We start from the raw sequence: 20,321 nt of genomic DNA, 5'->3' as shown, positions 1-20,321 counted from the left end.
ATTTGTATGAGAATAATCCTTATTGACTATCGCTACACCAAATTGTTTTCGACTGCATTGGAAAATTGTAAAAGTGTCTTTAGGGCATTGAGAACTGGTGGGATTCTTTTTCTCTTTTCTGACATTTTAAATCTTTAAAGTGATGAATCGATCAATCGTGAAAATAATTATTCACAGGTTATTCAATAAGGCTTGAAATCTGGGGCATTATGAAATAAATTTATGTCTGAGAGGTGTATCTGTTTTAATGTATATAATTTGGCAGAAAATTTAAGCCACTAAAACAGCTCTTTATGTTTCCCTGCAGGAACACTTGTCGTACTTCCACTTTGTGGGTCGTATCATGGGTATGGCCGTGTTTCATGGCCACTATATCGACGGAGGCTTCACTCTGCCCTTCTACAAACAGCTCCTGGGGAAACCCATCACTTTGGATGACATGGAGTCAGTTGATCCTGACCTGCACAACAGCCTTGTCTGGATCTTGTATGTAGATGACACTTTTCACAAAAGACTCTTTATTGATATTTCTGAGCCAAGAAGACAAGCAAATCTTCATATGTGTGTTTGCCTGAATTGGAATGTCTGACCTTTTATAATGTTGTGCTTGCAGTGCCGTTTGTTTCACTCGCGCTCTTCTTCTGCCTTTTGTCTGCTCATCTTCTCCTGCAGAGCCTTGTCCTGAACCTGATCTTCACTCAGCTCCTTTTCTTTCAAATCTGCCTTTACTCTCTATGTATTCCATCCATCTGTTTCAGTGTTCCCCTGGTCCTTTTCCCTTTTATTTCTAGAGGAATGTTTTATATACTGAAGTAAATAATTTCAAATCAATTTAAAGTTACATCTTACAGTTTTCCAACTGGAACTTTTGTAAATTATCCAACCTCAGAGCCATCTCTTACTTTATGAAGATAGTGCCCCCTATGGGTTTGAATAATTTTTACCTCATTCATTCCCAGCATGTCTTCAGTCTGGCTATATGTACATATGTTTTTGACTCTACCAAAGTGGCTTTCATCATCTTGATACATTCATCAAACCTCAACTCACTATTAAAACCCATTTTCTCCTTACTTTGTGAGGTTGAAAGACAATTAACATAAAAAAAATCAAACGTGGTGAGATGGGCAGGGTGTGCTTTGCTTTTTTCCCTCAATGATCACTTTGCAAAAGCATGTTTTTGACATTTAATAGTAAATCAGATATCACTCTCCCCTCAGGGACAATGACATCACAGGTGTGCTGGACCATACTTTCTGTGTAGAACACAATGCTTATGGAGAGATCATCCAGCATGAGCTCAAGCCCAATGGGAAGAGCATCCCAGTCACCCAGGATACCAAGAAAGAATATGTCCGTCTCTATGTCAACTGGCGTTTTCTGCGGGGCATAGAGGCCCAATTCCTGGCTCTCCAAAAAGGCTTTAATGAAGTCATCCCTCAACACCTGCTCAAAGCGTTTGATGAAAAGGAGCTTGAGGTACTTCTATTTCTCATTTAGAGGTCATACTTAACATCATACTCAGCATCTCTCACACATCTGTTTCTTTCTTCTGCCTCCAGCTGATTGTATGCGGCCTGGGAAAAATCGACATCAATGACTGGAAGTCCAACACGCGGCTCAAGCACTGCACCCCAGATAGTAATATTGTCAAGTGGTTCTGGAAAGCTGTGGAGTCCTTTGATGAGGAGCGTCGAGCCCGGCTGTTGCAGTTTGTCACGGGCTCCTCCAGGGTTCCTTTGCAAGGTTTTAAGGCTCTCCAAGGTAATGATACCCCAGCATATATCTCCATATGCTTACTAACAGAATTATACAGTTAAAAGGTCAAAATACAGAACGAAATGGACCAGGTTTTTTTTATTTATGCTATTTTTTACTTTCAGACTGTAAAATAGAAGCCAAACTTTTGCCTCTTAATCACTTTTGGGCTATTTTCATGTGTTATTGCACATATGGGGCAGCATAGTGGTTAGTAGCAGTGGTGGGCACAGATAACCAAAAAAATTAACTTCGATAACAGATAATCAGATAACTGAAAAGTTATCTTCGATTAAGATAAAACAATAAACCACCCAAAAATGTATCGGAAGTTACAGATAACCGATAACAGATAAATTCCAATATTGTCTCTGGTACATTTAAACGAATTTAAGTTTTAATGCCACAATAACTTCTACTAATATTAAAAGTAACAACAGACCCACACACTGAGACCACACTTTTGTCTTTGAACATTCTGCCCCTGCTGGAAGCTCTTGTTTACTACAGAGCTCCCAACACAAAGGCACAATCAATTGCAACACTCCGGTCAGGCGGAGGTCTTGAAAATAAAGTCATGCTGACTTATGGTTTTGATTTATAAATAACATTAATACCGATAGAATATCTCCATTAATGTCAATTCTGTCATTTGTACAAAGTTAAAATATAGCATATATCTTTTAATGTTGAATAATGCACTAATTCTGAGGTTTAGTAACAAACACAGACAAATCGCAAAGGATTCTGGGTAAAAGTGCCTCTGCTAAACACTGATTGGTTCAGTCATTCATTATGTAAACCAACACGTAATGTGACGTCTCTCGTGTGTTGGTGTTCATTTTTTTATTTGTAAAAACAGGCATTTTTACGGAGCCCTGGAAGTGTCATTGCAAAATGTTTTGCATGTGGAGAGAATGTGCGCACGTTTTATGATGTTGTAAAACGTGCTTTACACTGTGCAAGATGATTTTTCATGCAGGAATTTTTGGACCGAGTTTCAGGTTAATCGCGCGTCCTGCATCGTGTAGTCTTGGAGTAACAAGCTTTAACATCTCACGACCACCTCCTGATCGCGATCGTATGGTCGAATGAAAATCAAACCTGTTATTCTGGTCGGCCGTCGTGAGGTTATCCTCATGCTGAAAAGCTACAAGCATCCAACCGCTCGCACTGTGCCTGTGCAAACACTGCAGAGCTGTCTTGTAATGTTATTATTTTTTTTTTTTTTTTTTGCTGTTGTTTTGTTTTGTTTTTAAACTTCATTTGTTAAAAAAAAAAAAAAAAGCCATTTGCAAAGCCAAAAAGTTGATTTGACAATCATCTGATATAACCGGGGTCAAAACAAATACAACACTGCCATCTACTGGTTCCCAGATGCTTAGTACTTAGGGTGACTACTGCCATGAACACTACTGGCCAGTAGATGGCAGTAGAGGCTTTGAAAACAAAATTCCAGATAATCCCTGTCTGCTACATTTAAAATGCATGGAATTTAACAAACGCAAATACAATAACAACGTCTATAAACCCAGAGAATATATTCACAAGAGTTTTAGGCACTAGAGTTTAATGCTGTTGTCCGTGGAGCCTGAACAGAGTGTCTGAAATGCATTTGTCCTGTCGTGAATGTACTGAGATTACATCATCCTACCCATAATGCACTGGGCACAGCATGTGCTCACAAAACCTTAAAAATTAGCACATTACTTTAAAACTAAAACATATATCTGATATTTTCACTTTATAAAACTTCAGACATGACAATAATTTTAAATAACTTATCCAAAATTAGTTTGGTTAAAATTTGAACCATAAGTTAAAAATGTATCCCTCTGGATGACTTAGGTGATATTGCCAGTATATTGGTATGGTGTTAAAGGAAGTTTCTTTTTTTTTTGGGCCGTTTCTCCTTTGTTTACAGAGGATAGAGATGCTTTTCATAGAAGCAGCTCTCTTCTGTTAGCAGTGGGTATAACTGTCCATCTGTTATAAAACTTTTAACAGGTAGGTGCTGAACTTTTTTTAAATTTTAAAAATGCTTATCACTGTTCAAGTTTGTTTATCGGTCTAAAAGTTATCGGGCAGAAATTAATCGGAAGATAATTGGTCCGATAATGGTTTTTAAAGTTATCTAAAAAGATAATCCGATAGTGAAAACATTATTTTCGATTCCTTCCTCCCACATCCAAAGACATGCTTGTTAGGTGGATTGGAAACTTTAAAAATTGTTTGTAGGTGTGCATGCGGGTGTGAATGTGTTTGTTTGTCTATATGTGGCCCTGCGACAGACTAGTGTCCTGTCCAGGGTGTACCCTGCCTCATCCACCCGTGACCTTTAATTGGTGTAAGAGGCTGAAGATGAGTGTAAGTGTCCCACATATGATACATTTTTAGTCTGTGACATTGCAACCTGCTCACCTCTCACCCACATGTTGATTTGTGATTCATTTCCATTATTTGACACTTGCATATAAAATAATATTTAATTATTTATTTTTTTATGCTTATGGTTGCTGAGTGATTGTAGTTTTTGTTGGATCTGTGCATGTGTGGCTTTTCATTAGGCGGGTGGACTTAAAAAGTTACTAACTGCACGTTACCAAAATGAGAATTGAGTGATAAAGCCTGTACACAGCCATGGGGATTGTGATCAGTGGTACATGACTGCAGGGTTTTATGCTGCTGTGTTGTGTTTTTTTATTTGCAGGCCCTCAGAAAAAAACTGTAACAGTCTAGACTGTGTGTGACTGTCAGGTTTCCTCTGACCTAAGATGAACCCTGAGTCTGCACATAGTGCAGTGCTTCATGGAGATCAGTCTGGCAGAAATTGGTGCTCAGAAAAAAGCATCAAGCACTCATCCTCTGCTCTCCCATTTTCACATTCAGGCACTTTTTTTCTACATTTTGTGAAGCTTCGTCATCATTCCTCCTCCAAAATGTCATTAGAGGCGAAAGAACCCCAAATGACAAAATGTCAGTCACACCACAGTCAGATTTTTTTTCCACATTTTCAGTACATCTTAATACTTGTCAAAAGTGTGTCATCAATTGGGCAGTGCGGTCTCGTTTGAGGGCAGATGCTAAAGGAGTAAAATATGACGCATATGATGTAATTTCTCTACTCACCGGGACAGAAACACAGCACTTTGTCTGACTTTTTGGGCAAATTACATGCAAACAAAGTGAAAATGCAAAGAAAAAGTAATGATGCGGTGGAAAGTGGACATGTGTTGCAGTTTGACCTGGAGCTCAAACGTGTCGAGGCAGAGAGAAGGCAGCTAGCTGTGTAGGCTAACACTTACCAAGTCTCTCATTTGCCTTGCCTTCCCTTCTCCACTGGGATACAAAATCTGTACTTCTTGCGACTGCTTTGGTGATTGCAGCTGAAAACAAAACAGTACACCACTTTCCCATTAGAATTGACGCTGTTTGTGGGAAGAGGCTAATCCCCGGGCGGAGTTTGGGAGTGTCAGCACAAACCATTCGGAGGATGGAGGTTTCAGCAGAAACCATTTTAAACCAGCACATCTTAAACCGGCAGGTCTGCTAGATGACAGCGAGTACGCTTTTAACTTTACCAAACCAGGCTGAATGGTTTGTGTTGAAACTCCCACACTCCACCCTGGGATTCTCTGCTGTGTTTGTGCCGGCTGTCCCCATATGTGGTCAAATCCCGCGATATCATGTAGGGGTTTAAACTAGGCTGCGATGCCCTATTACAATAAATAGTACTCTCTCGCACTCATTTTTATGTTTACCTATATTATAATAGCCAAGTGGCCTCTGTGTGTGTGTGTATGTGTGTGTGAGTATGGCTTAGATAATGGAGAAACTGGGGAGAGCTAACATTTGCAATTTGGTATGCTTATGTATTTGGGGTCAAGGATGAATGCTGCAAAAACAGAAAGTTGATAGGACTAATATTTTTTGGAGAAATTAGTGATATTAACTAAAAACAGTGAAAATGGACGTTGTGCTGCAATGCACCATGAGAGTTCAGGGTTTTAAATGTTGTGATTGTGGTTCATGTTAGTTTAATAATGTTGTTAGTGTTATTAATTTATTGTGTTTTTGCAGTTCAGTTGGTTTAGTCAGTTTAGTTAAGAGTCATGTTGCCGTTACCATGAAAAGTGAAAAGTGTATTGCGTTTGATGTCTTCTGCCACCATCTCTGTGGGTGTGAAAATATAAGTGTGTGCATAGGTGCGCATGTGCAATTTTGAACACGGACAAACTGGGGAGAGCTCACGTGCTGTTTCATATGCTTGTGTATTTTGAGTCAAGGATGAACGCCGCCAAAACAGAACAATATTTTTGTAGAAACTGCAGATATTAGGTAACCACACTGAACAGTGGACATTGATAATTAAATTCTGGGCTCATACACCAATCCAACAGGGGGCAGAAAATCATCTATATATTAAAAGTGTGTGTGTGAGTGCATGATTTTATTTAGTAAGTTCAATGGAAGTACATAATTATAAATATGTTAAAAATACATGGATGACATAAGAAAGTGAAAACACTTATTTCCATTGTGGTTCATTTAAAAAACAAATGACAAAATAGAAGTAAAAATAAAATATAATAGTAATAGTGTGTATATGATAACAAGAACCCAAACAATTTATAAATACATGTATATGATAACAAGAACCCAAACAATTTAGAAATACATTAAGACAGTAAATTGCACACACACACACACACACACACTCATCTTCAACCGCGTAGTCCAATCAAGGGTTGCGGGGAGCCTATCCCAGCAGTCATAGAGCACGAGGCAGGGTACACCCAGGACAGGACACCAGTCTGTCACAGACAGTAAATTACTATTAAAAAATTACATCATTAACAGGAAATAAAAGGGTTGAATTCTTCTTCTAAAAACTTGAGGTGTAAACATTCTGGACTCACACACCATTCCAACTCATTTTACAAATTTTGCAAATGTCAGCTACCTATTTTATATACACTACCCAATCTAGAGGCTGTGGATCCCCACGGCAACACACTAGTTTATTACTTATTTTCACTGTAAAGCAAACATTAACTAAACTTTATGTTTTTTGCAGGTGCTGCTGGTCCGCGACTCTTTACCATCCACCAGATTGATGCCAGCACCAACAACCTGCCCAAAGCCCACACCTGGTGAGGAAACCTTATATACTTTATAAAATGTTTTTATACTTCATATTCCTTCCTGCCTTCCTATGAGATGAAATAATACTATTTTGTGTCACGACAAAGCGTTTGCTAATGGCTTAATTGTATTCATTCACTTTTTTACTTTTTGCTGTAGAGGAATCGTGTGTTTAGCATTTTCCTGGTGTGCAGGAGCCTGTGATGCTGAAATTCTCTTTGCGCCTTCTGCTTTTCCAGTTTCAATCGGATCGACATTCCTCCCTATGAGCAGTATGATAAACTGTATGACAAGTTGCTCACTGCCATCGAGGAGACGTGTGGTTTTGCTGTGGAGTGAGCCACTTGTGCAGGCAGAACTCGACAGCAACCAGAATCAACAAAGTTTGGCCGGGGACACCCCCCTTACTCAGCAAAGCACGGCATTTTGGGGCTCATCTCCAGTCTCCAGTTGGGATGCTCACACTTCCCAGAGACATGTGGCCAGACTAATGGAGGTGGACAGAGAAAACCAGATAATATCATCTGACTGTTTTTTTATACCCTCCACCCCTTTGTTGTTGTTTTTCTTTTTTTAATCATTAAAAAGGATCTCTTCAGCTGCTAATAACTCAGACTATTTACTAACTTGTAGAACCAGAAAAAATTGCCGGCTCTTGTGTGTGCGCGCGTGTGTGTGTAACTTAATTTTAGCATTAAAAAATAAAAATCTGTGTTCCATGTAGCATTTCTTACCAAGCAGAACACAAGGTCTGTCAACTCTATAAGCATAAACCACATTAGCAAGGCCGGTTTGCAGGCTTAGTCATGGTTGACACCACTCCGAAACACTAAATTTGGACATTGCATGCTTGAGGTTTGAGTGATACCTCAGCGTTCGACAATGCCAAGGTCGTAAAACCAGGGATGCAGATCAAAAGGCAGAACTCGAGACTGCGTTCTGAATTAAGCAGACTGTTTACAACCCTCTCCAAAGACAGCAGTGGGGTCGCTGCCCAGCAATTAGCGCTGCATTCCCAGACACCTATTTCACCACATTTTGACCGTGAGTTTTTGTTTGAAAATGAACAAATAGCTTGAAATGTGTTATTTTTATATCATGGAAAATTTTGAAAAAAGAAACAATAAAATTATATATAATATATATATATAATTTATTAGTTTATTTCAGAAACCCCCTTTCCATTGTTTCGTAAAAATGTAGTCTTTTAAATGTTGTTACTGTTTAAATTATAAAAGATGAATACAGATTTAAGCTTGACTGACTTGTGTAAGAATGCTGTGGTTTAACTTTTTTGACTTAATCTCTCGTGCTGTACAAGGAGAGGTTCGTCTTAAGGGCAGAAAAATCTTAAACATACTCCCGAGTGCCATAATCATCTTGAATGAATGAGTCATTGCAAATATTGAGCAGACCCTTTAAATTCTACTGAGTTCACCCTGATGCTACATGTGGTGACATGCTCCTTTTCTGTTTCCTTGTTTAAATTATTAAATAGTTGATTATTTGTAGCTAAGCTGTATTATTCTGTATTATCATCACTATCAAGAAAGTTACCATTTCTTATGGTATTGTTGTGTTCAGTATCCAAAAGTCATTATGATCCAGAGTGAAGCAAGTCATTTTTGCTTTGCTTCCAAAAAAATTTTTTTTTTTTTTTTTTTTTTTTGCTGTTTTCTTGCCATATCATGCTAAATAACAAATAGCATTTGTCTAAAATTAGCAACCTTACTTACTGACATACGACTGCTTGTAGTCTACAATACCCTGCTCATCATATTTGTCTGTGGCCACAAAGCATTTTGCATTCATCATTCAGTTGCCACATACTCAGGAGATGTCATATCGAATTTGTGATGTCTTAATTTGACAGCTGATGAGAATTCTGACACTTAGTGTACATTTGTTGGGTTTTTATTGAACAGTCTTGTCACGTGCGATTTCCCCCCAACAGACCATCATCTACATTTGAATGATAGTGAACATAATCCTCTTAAGTCATGTTTTTTGTTTGTTTGTTTTTGTTTTCTTTCTTTCTTTTTTCTTTTTTTTTTCTTTTTTTTTGAGAAAAGGGGATTGTTTTCTACAATTTTAATATCAAAATGTTGAATGTTTTCTCTAAAAAAAATGCTGCCTGTCTAGCAATCTATGACCATGGACTGTTCTTAACATTGCATACACTTTAAATAAAAAAGGAATTGTTCATTTCTGTTCTTTTTTCTCTTCTTCTTTTTTGTAGACAAGTGTATGCAAGGTGAAAATTGTCCTCAGATGGTGCTTTGTACAGTAATAAGATATTGTTCACATAATAAGTGGATCAACCAACCTAATATTTATCTTTAACTTAAGAAGAAAAAGATTTTCTTGAAATAGGAACAAATAGAGTTGCACACAATTGTAAAAAGTTTCCACACAGTATGTATTTGATGGTGACTTCTGCAGTACACCAGATACTCGTTCAACTACATGTTCAGTGCACAAGCTGATCGCCCAACTCACCGTTTCCACACAAGACTCAGCATTACCCTGTAGCTGCATGTCATTGAAGTCGTGAACTTTTTATTAAACAAGTCAAAATTGGGATGCAGCTTTTTTTAATAGCATGATCCACTCGCAGAACTATATCTCATAGCTGACTGATGCAATTTAATCAATGTTAACACTATCATTTTGTAAGAGTATTCTATTTTTGTGTGTAATTAGTTCTATTAAACTTGCCTTTGTCTAACAATCTAAGGCCTTGTATGGATATAAGTCCCATCTCTCTTTTCTTTTGAGCAGTTGTTTGGAGTGTCATAAAGCTTTTTGAGCATATCTGTGGTCAGGTACATAATATTTGAATGGTGATGGAGGTTTGGTAAATTTGCCTCTACACCACCACAATGGGATTTAAATGAAAATCAGTGAGCTTAAAGTGGAAACGTTCAGTTTTAATTCAGGGGTTTTAATTCAAGAATATTGCTTTAATCGTTTTAAGATTTGCATCCATTATAAACCCAGTTCACACACATATATACACACACGTACTCGTATGTATGTCTGTGTATGTGTGTATGTATATATTGTATGTATATAAGCAGGGGTGGTGGCCAAGTGGTTAATGCGCTTGGTTTCAATGTTAGAAGGTTCCGGGTTCAAATCCCACCCCTGCCACATTTCTCCATGTAATGTGGAGTTGGGCATCCGGCGTATATATATATATTGTATAAATGACATTCAAGACATATTCAGTGACTTGAAAATGTTCATGTATCTAAAAAAAGAAAAAAAAACCCTGGCTGTAAAATGACTTTAATTCATAAATAGATTGTTAAACTCTTTGAATTAAAGATGAACGTCTAACTACGGTCACATGTTGATTGCTGCATTTAAAGGGATAATAAACTGGGTTGGTGCTGTTGACGTCATTTATCGTAGCAACGTCGGAAGTAGCGTCAGAAGCCTGATTACCAGTTTTGGTGTCGCACATGTATACCTACGCTAACATTCCAAAGTAGAGACACCACAAACCAAAGGCGGTTTGCCGTTTTTTCACTCTTAACTCATAAAGATGTATGAGGTTAAATTTTTTATATATATTTATATATAATCGAATATGGCATCTTCTTTTCGTGTTCTATTCGACGCAAGTATGCACCCGAGCACCATTTTGCAGTCTTTTGACTGTTTTTCTCCTTTCTTAAACGTTGGGTAACTAATGTATATTGGGAGTATTAACCAAATATAGATTTAAAATTTGTAGTCACGGATCGCTCAAAGCACAGAGCCGAACAAACATGAAAGGACGATGGAAAAACATGCATCGCGGATGAATATGTCAGTGAAGTCATCACTCGTTACATAAACCGGACCTCGTTTTCTGGTTACCGGCATTTCAGTTCTATGTCGGTCAGAGTTGCAGATAAAGTGCTGGTCGCTTTGTAATATAGTTTTTAATTTGTATAGTTTGTTTGCAATATGCCTGGCTACTCTGATAGAGATCGTGGTAGAGACAGAGGGTAAGTAATTATTTTATGGACGGACCTCTTTTTTGGGGGTGTTATTCTTAGGGCTGACAAGGCCATGGAAAATTACCACGACGCTTATTGCGGAATAAAGTCGCATTATGTTATAAAAATCGTCGTACATGATATTACTTATATTTGATACCTTAGTCGTCTAATTAAAGTGCAAAACTTTAAGTTTCTTTTTGTCTTTGGTTTCACAGGCCTCCTTTGGCCTCGTGTTCCGGTGCCGGTATGTTAGCTAACCCATTAAGGCTGACGTCACTATTGCGGTATTTATTTTGTGTAACCTTTAATATGTATTTATAATTTTTTTTTTAACAACGGTAGCTTGTTTGTTGGAAGGTCGTACCATGTGATTTTATGTCAGTAGCGGCTAATGTTGCTAATCAGATGGCTAGCCGGCTTTCAGCCATGTGGCGTCGTGGCAGCGGAAACAAAATGCCGGCAAGTGTTTCTATTGTTTCTGTCCGGGCCGAAAACATCTCGACGGATTAGCTCGCACTATTCGGCTCTATTAAACTCAAAAGAGAGCTGGTCATTCCTTCAAGTTGGCTGAGAAAGTAAACTTATGTTTATTACGCGATTGACTGAGCAATGAGTTTAGGTATGTCGAGTGAAGTCACCCCACTGCGACGTCTCCCAATCCAGGTGACGTCACCCAACTCCAGCTTTTTTTTTTTTTTTTTTTTATGATTGCGTAAATAAAAGTTGGGGACCTGCCAGTGTAATATATAGAACTGGGCAGTGGTCCCTGCTTCTTTCATCAATGGGCTTTTTACTTGACAATTACATTCCCCTACCTTTAAAACATCATCTCACTAACAAAACTTAAGAACAATGTATTATGTTACTTGTGGGTGTATATATAAATTTATTACATGAACATATCAGAATGGGAATATTGTTACTAGAGTGGGGTGACTTCACTATAAGCTGTGAGTTTATTAGCCACTCTAGCCCAGTAGTTTTCAAGCTGAAACTGTCAGTTTTTTTTGTTTGTTTTTTAATTAATATTTGCAAATGACACCACCTGGTTTTGTAGCTATGGTGGTGGCCCTCCTCGCTTTGGTGGCAACCGTGGTGGTGGAGGAGGAGGGGGAAAGTTTGGCAACCCTGGTGAGCGGCTGCGGAAAAAACACTGGAACCTCAATGAACTCCCCAAATTTGAGAAGAACTTCTACCAACAGCACCCAGATGTTGCCCGGAGGTCAATGGTATGTGGTCCTGTGTCTACAGTGCCTGACTTGCTGATGTACTTAATGTTGCAAGAAAGTCATTGATTCAACTTTCCCAAATTAAACACCATTTGCTGAGTTGTGCACTTGCAAGAATTTGAACCTTGTGTGTGGCTCACTTTTTTTGATTGAATCTTTGTTTTGCAGCAAGAGATTGAGCAGTACAGGAGGGCCAGAACTATTACAGTGAAGGGACGGGACTGCCCAAACCCAATCATGAAGTTCTATGAAGCAAACTTTCCTTGTAAGTTTACGAGATTGGACAACCTTAAAATAATTCACTGTACGCAACATTAACTTTCCAATCTTTTCCCCTAGCTTATGTGATAGATGTGATCAACAAACAGAACTGGACTGAACCTACGCCCATCCAAGCTCAGGGCTGGCCTGTTGCTCTCAGTGGTAAAGATATGGTTGGCATTGCACAGACTGGATCTGGAAAGACGCTTTCTGTGAGTTGTTAGTGATGAGCAAATCTCCATAACTAAGAGGTCTGTTAGAAAACTATCCGACCTTTTTATTTTTTGTCAAAAACTATATGGATTTGAATCCTGTGGGCAGGCTTTGAGCGAGCACTGGTCCACCCCCCTCATCGGATTTTTTTATTGTCAGGAAAATGGCTCAGAGACTGGCGCTTTGCTTCATCAAAAATTTTTCAGAAACTGTGAGGGACATCCAGGTGGACACCATTTGAAAAATTCAGGTGGCTTTCGCTGAAGATTCTATGGACATAACACAGATTAAGGAGTGGTTCAGCTGGTTTAATGACGGCGCACAATGCGCCGAGCGGCCATCGACAGGCTTGAACGACCAGATCATTTCCAAAGTGAAGGTTCTGTTGGTCCAGGACGTCGTGTGACTAGCAGAGAAGTTTCAGAAGAGGTCGCGATTGGCACATTCCACTGTTAAAGGAGATTTTGTAGTGAAAGACGTGCGGAGGGATTCGCGCGTCTGGATGGAGCCGCAGTGGCGGAGAACAAAAGCAAGTCCGTGTTGGAAGTCTCACAGGACAAGTTGGAACATGCCCAGCTGTCACACAATTTCTTGGATACTCACTCAACTGATAAGCCACCGAAAGCCGTCTGAATCTTACGAATGGTTTCCAACACGGAGGTGTTTTTTGTTGCGCGCCAATGCAGCTCCGTCCCGACGCGCGAATCCCTCGGCACGTCTTTCATTACAAAATCTCCTTTAACAGTGGAATGTGCCGATGATTATTCAATTCCATATAGTTTTTGAAAAAAATAAAAAGGTCGGATAGTTTTCTAACAGACCTCGTATGTGCTGCATACATCTGCATTGAGGCTGTGACTGTATTCAAATTGTTTTTGTAATCTGTTTTGCTACAGTATTTGTTGCCTGGAATTGTTCACATCAACCACCAGCCATTCCTGGAACGCGGAGATGGTCCCATTGTAAGTGAACTAATTGTCAGGAAAAGCTCATGCTGGAAGTTTCCTCCTTTTTGGAGGCATGTAGTCTCTGAATGCTGCTTGACTTTTATAACTTGTACTAGGGATGGGGCCGATCCAATATTTGTATCAGGTTCTGATACAAACGCAATTCGTGGATCGGAAAATTCCAATCCAACCTGCAGACCTTTCCTATCCAAGAGCCACATCTTCTGTTTCCTGCCGAAAAGTCTCCAAAAGGGAGTCCCTGCTAGTGTAGGATCATTTGTAATTTTTTTTCCTTGCTTTTTGTGGTAAAAGCAAGAACTCTATTTTGAAAGAATGTATCATAAGCTTAAAAATTAGGGTGAAATTTTTTTTTTTCATTCTAAGGGTCTAAAATGGCCTCTGTTTGGCAATAGTGCAATATGTTTGCTAATATAAAACCTATAATTACAAAGTATCTAAATACAGGTTTTACATTGCATAATTAACAGGGTATAAAAGGGTTGAGTTCTAAAAAAAAATGTTGAGGTCTAAGGTTGTAAAAACATTCTGGACTTGCACACCATTCCAGCTCGTTATTTTATAAACGCTACCCAATCTATAGCCTGTGGTTCCCCACGGGTTGCCACGCTATTTGCTGCTCAGTTGACAAAGCAAAGTCTGAAATCCAGTTTTTGACTTACTAGATGAAGACTGCCATGGTGGTTAATATACAGTGAGGCAAGTAAGTATTTGTTGATTAGGCCAAGTTTTGCCACCTACACAGAATGAAGAGGCTTTTATTGTAGGTACACGTCAACTGAGACAGAATAAAAAATCTGAAAACAATTAGTTTGTGTTTTATTGCAATCAAAGATTGCACCCTATTTTTTAATCACATTCTAACAGACTCAGGTGAGTTTTTGCTTCTACTGCACATGCACAAATTTATATTTCATGACAAATCAGCCTACACTATCCTGGATGCTCTACAGCTGGCTGCAAAATAGATTTCCTGAAGGGAGGCGTCTCAGTGAGATGTGAAGTAATGGAAATCCCTTCCAGCTAGCAGGTGAACATTAAGCCATCCTGTGCCTGTCCAACTCATCTGTATTTTACACTAAATACTGCAAAACAAGACAGCAATGTTTGCATTATACAGAGGCGGAAGCTCTGTCGCAACCTACAGTACAGAAAAAGCGTCACATAAAAGAACAATCAAGGAGCCAGCCGGAAGGGTGCGACAATTGGTGCAGACTGATTCCAAATGAGCAAATTAAGAACTTTTATTTATTTATTTTTTTGGTTGTTTCTTCTTTTTTTAAAAGGCAGTTCTGAAAAATGTACATGTACGTGGGGCAGGTGTGCCATCTGGTGTTGAAGAGATGAAACTTCAGCTGCTGACCCAACAATGAATAAATAAAAGTACTTGAATCTTTTGCCAAAACATAAAATCTTTCTTGGAGCTTAGATGTACTCAAGGTTGGGTAGTATTACTTTGAAAGAATACATGTATGTACATACATTTTGATTATTTTTGGATTACATTTCAAAGTAATCTTACCCAACCTTGGATGTACCTTTTATATTGAATTGTAACTGGGGATACAAGTATTCTCATAAATCAACATTAATAATAAAACAGAGCTCTGGTAACGGAATCAACAGATATTCAAATAAAGGAATTGGCTCTGAAGTGGAGAAGATGTGGATCGTTCAAGCCTCATTTGTACTGTGCCTTAATTTTGTCACTAGTGTCTTGTCCTGGCTCCAACCCGTGAGTTGGCACAGCAGGTGCAGCAGGTGGCTGCAGAATATGGCAGAGCTTCTCGCCTGAAGTCCACCTGCATCTATGGAGGAGCTCCCAAAGGACCTCAGCTTCGTGACCTGGAAAGGGGTATGAAGGCCCTTGATCATTTTTGTATTGCTTTGAGCATGCTACACATTGTGTACTTAATTATTGTAACTTGTTAAAGGTGTCGAGATTTGCATTGCCACTCCGGGAAGGCTCATCGACTTCCTTGAGGCAGGAAAGACTAACCTTCGTCGTTGCACTTACCTTGTGTTGGATGAGGCTGACAGAATGCTGGACATGGGCTTTGAACCACAGATTCGGAAAATTGTTGACCAAATCAGAGTAAGTGCTTTGAGGGGTCAATGACACTTTTAATTATTTGAATTAAGCAACTTTAAGCACATGGATAAATTACATGATGATTGCTTTAACTGTTCTGTAGCCTGACCGTCAGACACTCATGTGGAGTGCCACCTGGCCTAAAGAAGTCCGTCAGCTGGCAGAGGACTTCTTGAAGGAGTACGTCCAAATCAATATTGGGGCACTTCAGCTTAGCGCCAACCACAACATTCTTCAGATCGTTGATGTATGTGGTGATGGAGAGAAGGAAGATAAGTGAGTACTGCTGTATATGGTCTTAAACTGTTTCAGCTTGTTTTTGGATGTTGCTTCAGGTGGCTTTACCCCCTCTTCTAATATCTAGACTAATACGCCTCCTTGAGGAAATTATGAGTGAGAAAGAGAATAAGACTATCATCTTTGTGGAGACAAAAAGGCGATGTGATGACCTGACCAGGAGGATGAGGAAAGATGGGTGTGTATTAAAGATGGACAATGGCTTGTAGCATAGTTAATTTAAAGTGCTTTTCTCAAGTGACATTTAACTGTTGCCCTGTTAGATGGCCGGCTATGGGTATCCATGGAGATAAAAACCAGCAGGAAAGAGACTGGGTACTCAACGGTATGTTTGTTTACTTGATACTCACTGACTTAATCTGAACAACCTGCAGGATGTTTTAATTACACCTGATATTTTCTCCTAGAGTTCAAATTTGGAAAAGCGCCAATCCTGATTGCCACTGATGTTGCCTCCAGGGGTTTAGGTAGGTATCTTTGTTTTTTTTACAGTTTTATACTTTGATATTTAAAAAGTAAAAGAAAGTGAATTTGCTTTCTTTAACTCTTCTGCTTCTTTCTGAGTTTCTCCCTCTGCCTGAAGGAGCAGTCCGTATGGCAGGGCCTTGGCATGACAAGCCCAGGTCTCCAGAGGGGGCAGGAGGATTCTTGGAGGTGTCCTGACTGCGAGGCATGGGTCTCCCAGTTGCGCAGATATACAGAGGTGACAAGGCCCAAGTGCAGCATAACACGCAGGCCTGTCCAAAAAGCAGGGAGAGTTTATGGCTGGCCACAGTTTCTCCCCATTGTTCTCTGGCAACTTTTTGGGGGGGGGCTGCTTCACACCCACATACCTAAACTGGTTCTGCTCAAAGCCTAACTACACTGGCTTTTAATGTCTTGCATGTGTATATATTTGTGACGATTGCAAGCCATTGTAGTCACTTGGAATGTACTCTTAGTCATTTAGAAGTGTGGGTGGTCTTAACATCGCAGCTTCCTAAACCTGTTTGAGCAGTCTGTCCGATCGATCATATGTCACCTCTTAATGACATGGCTACTGGCGCTTTTGGTGACAGTGGGACATGCTAGTTGGACACTTGGACAAATCCAAGCTCACACTCCTCCCTCGCCTGCGTTTCAAAGTCATGTCGAGACCTGCCAACGAGTTTGAAGTAAGGACTGGTTCTGGAAGAGTTAACCTTACCATGAAGAGGGGAGGGGGTGCACTGTTATTATTTAGACATCCCACAAACTTTTAGTTTTGGAAGCACTGCAGTGGGAGTGTTCATAATATGGGACTTGTTTGCAATGGGAATACACTAGTGAATGCAAACTCTGAAAACTAAGCCTTCTGATTCTTGGGCATGGGACTGGAGTGTGCATCACATCTCTTCCCACTGTAGTCTCCCCATTGATTTAACAAAATATTCCACCCCATTTGTTCTGGGTACTAAATTGTCTTGTTCTGATTGTTGTGCGTGTGCACATTGTGCGCTGTCCCATGCAACAACACAATCTTACAGATGTTGAAGATATCAAATTTGTCATCAACTTTGACTACCCAAACAACTCTGAGGATTATATCCACCGCATTGGAAGAACAGCACGTAGCCAAAGGACCGGCACCGCCTACACTTTCTTTACTCAGAGCAACATGAGGCAGGCCAATGACCTCATCTCTGTCCTCAGAGAGGCCAACCAGGCCATAAATCCCAAACTCATCCAAATGGCAGAAGACAGAGGAGGTAAATCTAATTAGTTACTGTGAAGTTGCAGCTGTTGAGTTAAAAAGTTGGCTACAAAAGTGTAAATTCTTATTTCAGGTCGTTCAAGAGGAGGCAGAGGAGATTACAGAGGTGACCGCAGGGACAGGTATTCCTCTGGGAGGCGTGATGGTGGCAGCTTCAGAGACAGGGAGAACAGAGGATTTGACAAGGGACCAAATAAAACCTTTGGCGCAAATTCTCAGAATGTGGGTTATGGGGCAAATGTCAGCAACGGCTACAATGGAGGTGGTTACAATGTTAATGGACAGTCCAACTTTAACACCAACCAAATGGCGTCATTTGGCATGCAGAATGGGAGTCATTCTATGTACAACTTCTCCCAGGGACAGGCACCACAGAAGCCCCCACCCCTGATGCCGTACCCTGTACCTCAGTAGACACTTGAATTTGCTAACTTATTTTTTTTTTTTTTGCTTTTTGAGGACTCTATCCAGTTTTCCCCTCTGCTTTTGTACTGTAACTGTTACAAAAGTGACAACCTGTAAGTGTTGATCTGCAGTGCTGTTGCGCATTTTTTTTTTTCCCTATTTAATTTCTTACATTCCTCAGTAATGCTTAGTTTTTTGTACTTTGTAACGACATGTATTTGGTATAAGTCTTGAACTATTCATACCTTGAAGTGCACTGCATGATCTTTAAAATAAAAGGTTCAAAACTTTTTTTTTTGTCTTTTCTTTTCTAAAGCTGTCACATTTGTAGTAAAGGTGCCTGAGGCATTGGTTCAATTCCAGGTTTGTGGTTCGTAAAACAATTCTATTTGCAGTTCTTAATCATGCCACATTTCTCAATGTCCTGTGGAGCTGTCAGGAAGGGTAGTGATGGGCAAATGAAGCCCCATTCAAGACTCGAGGCTTCTCATCAATCGTTTCGATACATGTCTCGAGGCCTCACGCAGCGCTTGGTTTGCTGTACTGCCATCAAGTGGAGAAAGAAATGCACAGGATGAAGTTACTCTGACGACCCCCTTGATTTGATGTTTGACCTTAAATTGTTCAAATAAATACTTGAAACAATAAATTAATAAACCAAGAATGTTCGTTAACTTATGCGAATTAAACAAATAAGGCCCTAGACGTAAGTTTTGAGACATCATTTTTTTTTTAAATGGGTGGTTTCAAATAGACTATTTTGGGGAGAGAGGGGCTGCCAAGTCCATAATCAATTTAAAACGGTCCGTAAAATTGCATCCCAGCTGCAGGCATTGAACCTGTCAATCTTCCACGCGCTGGACCGGGCAAGCACCAAAAGATTCCTGCATTTTTCGAGCGCTTTTCAGCGAATCGATTCGCTCAATGAAGCAGTCGCGTGGTTTCAGGAAACGAGGCCTCGCTTAGCTGTAGTCACGTGGTTTGATACAGGCCTCGAAGCGGGGCTTCATTTGGTACGCCCCCTTTTGCTCGATTGCTTCGGACCTCGCTTCATTTCGCCCAACACTAAGGGCATCTGGTGTAAAATCTTGTGCCAATTCAACGTGCAGATCATTGCTGATCTGCTGTGCTGACTGTGTGGAAAAACAAGGGAGTAGCCAAAGGGACTTCTGTCTGCTTTGTCCAGTAGTAACCAGTCCAAAAGAAGCTGTGGAACTCACCTAGTGCAGCAGATAATATTGGCAGGAATAATGCAAATGGTGATACAAATTACAAATTTGGCACAAATACTCTTCTGACATTACCCTCTAGCAAAACAAAATGGTCACTTGAATTTTCAGTAGGTAGAAGGTAGTGGTCTATTGAATTCTACAGGGGTCAAAGCTATAAAATGCTCCAATCATATTCAAAACTATACCACATTTATGATTACAAAGTTTCCAAAAAGGTATGGTTTTGACAATTGAATGTTATGGGGTTTAAAAAAAATGGCAAGAATGGTGAAAGGTCAATTTCAGTTTGTACAGGGGCTACAAGTTGCTCCAATTTTTGTAAAAAGTGGTGCACATTATTGGTTGTAGAAGAGAAGTTTGCATCATATCATGCTTAGTTATGTTACAGCATTGCATATTTAACAATATAGAATCCAATGGACAATGACATTGTTTACTTTGAACACCAAACATTCAACACAGTTAAAACTATTCCATTTTATCCTATTAACCAATAACTTACACCACTTTTTATCAAAAGTGAAGCAACTTTTGACCCCTGTACAAACTGAAATTGATCTTTGTCACCATTCTTGCTATTTTTTTTCCCCTTTACCCCATAGGTCTTAGTCCAAAATATACCTTTTGGAATATTTATGATCAGACAAATGTACAGTTTACAATATGTTTGGAGCATTTTTTAATTTTAAGCCCCGTGTAATATTTCAATTAACCCTTACATGGCTGCCTAATGAAAATTCAAGTGGCCAATTGGCTTTTTTTTTCTTTTTTCTGCAAGGGGTATCTGTGCTGAATTTGGTACTTGTATCACCATTTGAAGGATTGTTTCGGGTATCTGCTGCACTAATCTGCTTAATCCTACAATGTTTGGAAATTGTTATTGACAATCTTGAATTAATAGAAAATTTCAATATAAAGGTATTTAAGCTAATGGTGCCACCTGCTGATACATAAGCAGATCTGCTCAGTCCACACATTAGGTTTTGACAAGATTTCCAAG

General features: G+C 39.5%; 2 protein-coding genes across 2 annotated transcripts in view; both read left to right on the top strand.

The window, feature by feature from the left end:
- smurf2 (SMAD specific E3 ubiquitin protein ligase 2) overlaps window positions 1–8,541 on the top strand; it is a 157,023-nt gene extending 148,482 nt beyond the window's left edge. Inside the window, exons 15-19 of the mRNA XM_034189734.1 lie at window positions 308–486; window positions 1,221–1,479; window positions 1,563–1,764; window positions 6,836–6,911; window positions 7,143–8,541. Of these exons, the coding sequence (XP_034045625.1) occupies window positions 308–486; window positions 1,221–1,479; window positions 1,563–1,764; window positions 6,836–6,911; window positions 7,143–7,242 (816 nt within the window). The 3' untranslated portion in view covers window positions 7,243–8,541. The remainder of the gene's footprint in view (window positions 1–307; window positions 487–1,220; window positions 1,480–1,562; window positions 1,765–6,835; window positions 6,912–7,142) is intronic.
- Window positions 8,542–10,745: 2,204 nt separating this feature from the next.
- On the top strand, window positions 10,746–18,379 carry ddx5 (DEAD (Asp-Glu-Ala-Asp) box helicase 5). Its single transcript, XM_034189553.1, has 13 exons — window positions 10,746–10,901; window positions 11,953–12,124; window positions 12,293–12,389; window positions 12,464–12,597; window positions 13,495–13,560; window positions 15,277–15,418; window positions 15,498–15,658; window positions 15,759–15,931; window positions 16,020–16,130; window positions 16,216–16,277; window positions 16,360–16,419; window positions 17,458–17,679; window positions 17,758–18,379. The coding sequence occupies exons 1-13, from the start codon at window positions 10,861–10,863 to the stop codon at window positions 18,096–18,098; spliced, it is 1,782 nt and encodes a 593-aa protein (XP_034045444.1). The 5' UTR covers window positions 10,746–10,860; the 3' UTR covers window positions 18,099–18,379.
- The last annotated feature ends 1,942 nt before the right edge of the window (window positions 18,380–20,321 follow it).

The sequence above is a fragment of the Thalassophryne amazonica genome, chromosome 16, assembly GCF_902500255.1.
Source record: "Thalassophryne amazonica chromosome 16, fThaAma1.1, whole genome shotgun sequence".
In the NCBI taxonomy this organism is placed as follows: domain Eukaryota; kingdom Metazoa; phylum Chordata; class Actinopteri; order Batrachoidiformes; family Batrachoididae; genus Thalassophryne; species Thalassophryne amazonica.
The sequence above is the reverse complement of the archived record's forward strand: the minus strand, read 5'-3'. Positions and strand labels throughout refer to the sequence as shown.

Excerpts from the sequence above, each read along its gene's own strand:
- ddx5 (XM_034189553.1), top strand. The coding sequence starts at position 10,861 with ATGCCTGGCTACTCTGATAGAGATCGTGGTAGAGACAGAGG. Across the intron at positions 12,390-12,463 it reads CTATGAAGCAAACTTTCCTT|CTTATGTGATAGATGTGATC; the intron begins GTAAGTTTACGA and ends CTTTTCCCCTAG. Across the intron at positions 17,680-17,757 it reads AATGGCAGAAGACAGAGGAG|GTCGTTCAAGAGGAGGCAGA; the intron begins GTAAATCTAATT and ends TTCTTATTTCAG.